Here is a 5,407-nt window from a genome sequence, read left to right on the forward strand (position 1 = left end):
TCTTTAGTGAAAATTCACCCTTTCCCCGAACATCCCCAGACACTGATTTTCCTCCTCTCTTAGAGACACTACATTTTCCATGCTGTGTATCCTACCAGAAAACTCCTTATACTTCAAAATATATGCATCACAGTATACTGGTGAATCTGTCCCACTAATTTGAAATGTCACTTTTAGGGTATACTAATGTTTTTCTGAATTATTCTGACATTCTTGCCTATCTTTTATATTAGCATATCTCTAGATTCTTCTATATTCTTTTTTGTGAAAGTGAGAGAAAGAGTGAGAGAGGGACAGGAAAGACAGAAAGGAAAAAAGAGAGAGATGAGAAGCATCAATTCTTCACTGGGGCACCTTAGTTGCTCATTGATTGCTTTCTCCCATGTGCCTTGACAGGGGCTGGGAGCTAAAGCACAGTGAGTGACCCATGCTTAAGCCAGCGACCTTGGTCTAAAGCCAGTGACCATGGGGTCATGTCTATGATTCGACGCTCAAGCCAGTGACCCAGCACTCAAGCTGGTGAGACCGCGCTCAACCTGGATGAGCCTGCACTCAGGACGGCAACCTCGGAGTTCAAACCTGGATCCTTCGTGTCCCAGCCCGACGCTCCATCCACTGTGCCACATCTTGGTCAGGTGACCCTTTAAATTTATCAACTAACTGCCTATATGGGAATTCAAGACAAAAGCATGAAAACTGTGAGAGCCAAATGAGACGCTGAAGATTACACTATTTTCTAAAGAATAAAAAAGCATCTGTATTAGAAGTTCTATTGCACTCAGTTTTGGGCTCAGAGCAGAGTCCTGGCAGAAAAGTCGAATCCTGAGATTATGTAATATGGTGATAATAGTACCATAATGAAAGAAAATGAACAAGTCTATCTGACTTGTTTGAGACTCAGTTGCCTCACTCATATAATAAAAATGTTAGAACAGAAGCTCTCTACAATGCTTGGTTGCAAAATGCTTCAATTCCAAAAAAGAGCAGACACATCAATACTAGTGCAGGCTCAAGGGAAAGGCAGAAAGGGCAGCGAGTGGTTGTATCAGGCCTAGAGGACAGAGTAGGAACCACACCGCTTGCGTCTTCTGCACTCTGTGTCCACATTGGGAGCGCAAACAGTTGATACAGGGCAGAAAACTCCTCCAGCTTTCAGAACCATCAAAAATAGTCGGATTTTTTATATCAAAGATGACTGCAATTAGAGGCTTTGTGATAGAAACAAACTTAAGATAATGCCTTTCTTCAAATATAGTGAGAGTTTATGAATCTCACTGATTTTTTTTACCACCCTCTTGTTCATTCATAGACTTTCCAATATTCACTGTTACTTGGGACTTCAAATTCTCTGTAGTTCTCTTCCAGTAGTGAGCAACGCAGCCTCCCTAAAAAGAAGTGTCTCAATATCTTTGGGGTCTCTACTCCAGCTGGGAGCTCAGCACAGCTACAGCCATCAGCCTCGGCACCTCTTTCCAGCCACTCATGGGAAGTGCCCACCTTTACCAGCATTCTACTAGCACAACTATGTGGTCTGGAGTTGCTGGCCAAGACATTGTCCAGCAAGCACACTAAAAATAGATCACTCTTTATGTATTTCATCAGGAAGAGCTCCCTTCTCTCTCTTACTCTGTGGTATGAAGTGTTCATCTTCACTCAAGAAAGTGGAGAGAATTAAAGGAATTCCATTGAGAATGCTACGCTTTTAAAACAAATTAAAAACCATCCTCACTTATTATGTGACTTACAACAAGCCTGTGAAACACAAAGAAAACCATGAAATAAGACATCAAACGGTGATCAGTAAGAACTAGAACATTTTCCTCCTATCTCTTAGTGCATGGCACTCTCCTAATCCATAAGAGGAGTTAGTAGAAATGCCTTTCCATTATTGGAGGCACAGCATTATACTTACACAAACTGACTGACTTCTCCTCGATTCCTTTGTAGTGATGGAGACTTCCCTGGGATTGCAACCTCCAAGTCAAACATTCTGTCTACCACCAACTCCAGAATTCCCCAAGTGTTGCATTAATAGAAATGTCCACATACTTGAGACTAACCCATCACCTGATTTAGGGGACATTTCAGTGATTCCAGTCCAGAGCTCTAGTGATCTCCTGTCACTACCTCCAGCTCAAAGCCAGGAACAAAAAGAGAGCAAAAATGGGATTATATCAAAACCAAGCTTTCAAAGCACCTGGATACATATCAAATTCCAACAGAAAACCAAATCCTCCACTGCTCCCTTTAGAAATCCCAGATATCCACCAGTACTTGGCCTGCCTTGATCCCCTTGGCCAAGAGGAGCACCTGGGCTGTGAAAGCACTGGGCTGGAAAACAATAGCTTGAGTCTAGTGGACCAACAGACATTTGAAAATGGGACTGAGCTTAATGATGGTTTGGCAGACATCGCTGCACTAGAGGAGGATATTTGCCTTCCACAGGTCTTAAGTTCCTTGGATGATCTAGTAGATCAATCTAAAAGTCCCATGGTAAGCAAAACCGAAGACACCAGAGCCATCCAGTTCAATGAAGTGCAGAGAAGGTCAAGTGTCACACAGGTCTCCTCTGTTCAAGCCAGGAGGAACAAACGTACAGCCTCTGAGCCTAACAGTGATGCTCCCAAGGCCAAATTCGAGCCCGACTTCACTGACTGTGTGCTCATGGGAGAAGTGGGGATGTGCAAGGCTGCAGCCAGTGATGCGGCTCCTGAAAACATGGCCAAGGATTCCAACAGCAAACCTCAGAAACGGGCATCCAGCATGTTCAGCACACATAATGGCCACGAGCAGGAAAAGACAAAAAGAACCAAAGAAAAAAACCCAAGGAAAGCAGAATATTGCAAAGAAGCAGAGAAAAAGTCAAGGCACAAGAGAAGCCAAGCATTCCCAAGATGAAGCGAAGAAAAAATCAACCTGAGCTGATCCAAGAACCTTCAAAAAGCCTGGAAGCTCCCTCAGTATGCACATGCTGCAGTCTGTGCAGGTTTTTCATGCTCTGAGGAAGAAGATTGATAATAAAATGGAACTCTCATCCTCCCGAGTCCTGGGAAACTCAAGCAACTTCAAAGGCCCCCAGCTACTCCCAGGAATCAATCCATGGCTAGATACCCTGTATGAAGCCAATGATCCTGAGAAAACTGAAGTCAAACCCCAGAAGCCAGACGGCAGTGTTGAGAAGGAGCTGCCACCTACTGGGAAGGTCAATTTGGTACCTTTGGCTTTTTCATCCTTGGACAGGCCTCAAGCTCCACCTGCTCCTTGCAGGCCACAGTCTCTGGCATCACAACGGGATGCTGTGGCTGACCCTGCCCGGGTTCTAACTCAGCTCAGGCTACTGCAGTCCATTCATCTCAGCCAACCCCTGCCAGGCCAGCTCGGACAATTTCAACCAACACTGCTGGCCAGCTTTATCCAATTCTGTTCTGGTACTGACTCAGCTCTAACTATATCAGTGAATTCATTCCTGGAAACTCCTGCATCTTTGGCAGCTCCTTCCAGACAAGCTTGGCCAAGTTTGAAAAACCAGGCTGACGAGGTTTGACCAATTCTACCAGTCCCAGTGCTGTACAGTCTGCTGCTTCTAGGCCTGTGCCCGACAAAATATCATCTTGCATGTTGTTCTAGTGGGAGCCCATTCACATTGCTGTGACAAAGTCCTGGGCCTTAACTAAGCCTCAGAACCAGTATTTACTCCATGATTTTGCCTTGGAACCAGTTCCCTGGAGGAAACCCAATGTTCCTGGATCAGTATTGTCAATGCCCATCACAGAGCAGCAGAGGCCAGAACAAGAAACCATAAAGAAAATGGCTCAACTACAGCAAAAAAAAAAAAAAAAAATGCTTCCAAAAGTACTGTATTGGGGAAACACCTCTTTGAGAGGGAATTGGGGAAACACCTCTTTGAGAGGGAATAGTAAATGGGAATCTCTCAATACTATGGCTTTGCGATATAAGAGATCCTAGAACACAGATAGAAAAATGGCAATGAAGTAGGCGGATGTTACAACTCCCACCTTCAAGAACCAAAGTGGAAGACAACCTAACTTAGAAACAATCATCTTGAAAAGCCAACTTTGGACTAACTAAGAGAAATCTATAACCAAGTAACACCGAAGGAACCACAATGAGCAGGTAGGAAAGGCGGAGACATGGAAAGGGCTGCCCCGATCCCAAAAGCGAGAGGTGACCTGGAGGTCTCTCACGGTCGGTGATTTTTCTGGAGTTGTGGGCCCTCAGCCACAGGACCGGAAACCCAGCCTGGAGCCCCAGAGACTAGAGTAGGCATATGAACAGTATTTAGCTGAAAGAAGTGCTAGGTTACTGTTTGCAGGAGAGAGACAGAACTCTCAGACCCAGGCTCTGTCTTCAAGGGACCATGCAGAAAACCTCCTTCACAGCCACTTACCTGGGGGTCCGGAAGCAAAAGCAAGGAGCGCTGAGAGGACTGGAGTTGCAAGAGGTGAGTGTAATATCGGAGGCACAGGGAAAGATTACGAGAGACAGCCACTCTAATTCCTGTGCTGACTCGTTCCCCATATCAAAAGTGGCCATTTTTCTTGAAAGTAGCAGCACCAGCAAGGGAAGCAATTACCTCGCCCACCGGAGGCTCTCCTACTGCAGTCAGCACAAAGAATCACTTAGAAGCAGGGGGAACATCAGGGACACAGGTTTTGAGTGGTGAGGTCTGAATTACACAGTCCCCCTAACCTGCTGAGCACCCTCAAATGGACAGAAAGGTCTGGCTACGGTGTTAGCTGCATTGCTTGCCCACAGAGCAAATGGGGGTGGAGCCTGGAGAGGCTTCCCATGCGCCTGCAGGGGGTGGAGCCCGGAGAGGCAGCCTGAGCACCCACAAAGGGCAGAGCACAGCAAACCACTCTAAATAGGAAAGGAGTAGAGCCCTAAGAAAAATCCCTCATGTCCACAGAGTCAGAGCCCAGAGAGGCAGCCCAAGCACTCACAGGAGTTGAGTCCAGGGAAGAAAGAAGTCTCCCATGCCCATGAGCAGCCGAAAGTGCAGCCCGCGAGCCCACACTGGTGCCTGAGTGCCTGAGTGCTTGAGGAGGCAGAGGGGGGCCCGTGGAAACACCTTTGTTCAGGAATAGAGAGGCCACACACACTGGCCAAGAGTGGATAAAAGCCAACCTAGGAGTGCACTTGATAGTTACAATGGCATCAGGGCCCAGCAGAGGCAAACACAAATTCTGGATCACCTGTAGGTCCAAGGATGTTGCTAAGAGCCAGTCAAAAGCAATGACCCCCACTGGTTTATGCAAGGTTTCAGCCAGGTAGGTCCAGGGCTGGTACATCCAGCAGCCAGATACGAAGAGCCATCAGCCCAGGACCTAAAAACCATAGAGTGGTATCTTAAGGAAAAGCTCCTAAAACAGACCCAGCTANAGAC

General features: G+C 46.4%; 1 protein-coding gene and 1 pseudogene across 1 annotated transcript in view; one reads left to right on the top strand and one right to left on the bottom strand.

Moving 5' to 3' along the window:
• Positions 1-1,925: 1,925 nt before the first annotated feature.
• On the top strand, positions 1,926-3,435 carry LOC136329865 (uncharacterized protein C2orf78-like; annotated as a pseudogene).
• A 1,848-nt stretch (positions 3,436-5,283) lies between these two features.
• DUSP11 (dual specificity phosphatase 11) overlaps positions 5,284-5,407 on the bottom strand; it is a 9,685-nt gene continuing 9,561 nt past the window's right edge. Inside the window, exon 5 of the mRNA XM_066266476.1 lies at positions 5,284-5,348. Within this exon, the coding sequence (XP_066122573.1) occupies positions 5,284-5,348 (65 nt within the window). The remainder of the gene's footprint in view (positions 5,349-5,407) is intronic.

This window comes from Saccopteryx bilineata, chromosome 3 (assembly GCF_036850765.1).
Source record: "Saccopteryx bilineata isolate mSacBil1 chromosome 3, mSacBil1_pri_phased_curated, whole genome shotgun sequence".
Classification (NCBI taxonomy): Eukaryota; Metazoa; Chordata; class Mammalia; order Chiroptera; family Emballonuridae; genus Saccopteryx; species Saccopteryx bilineata.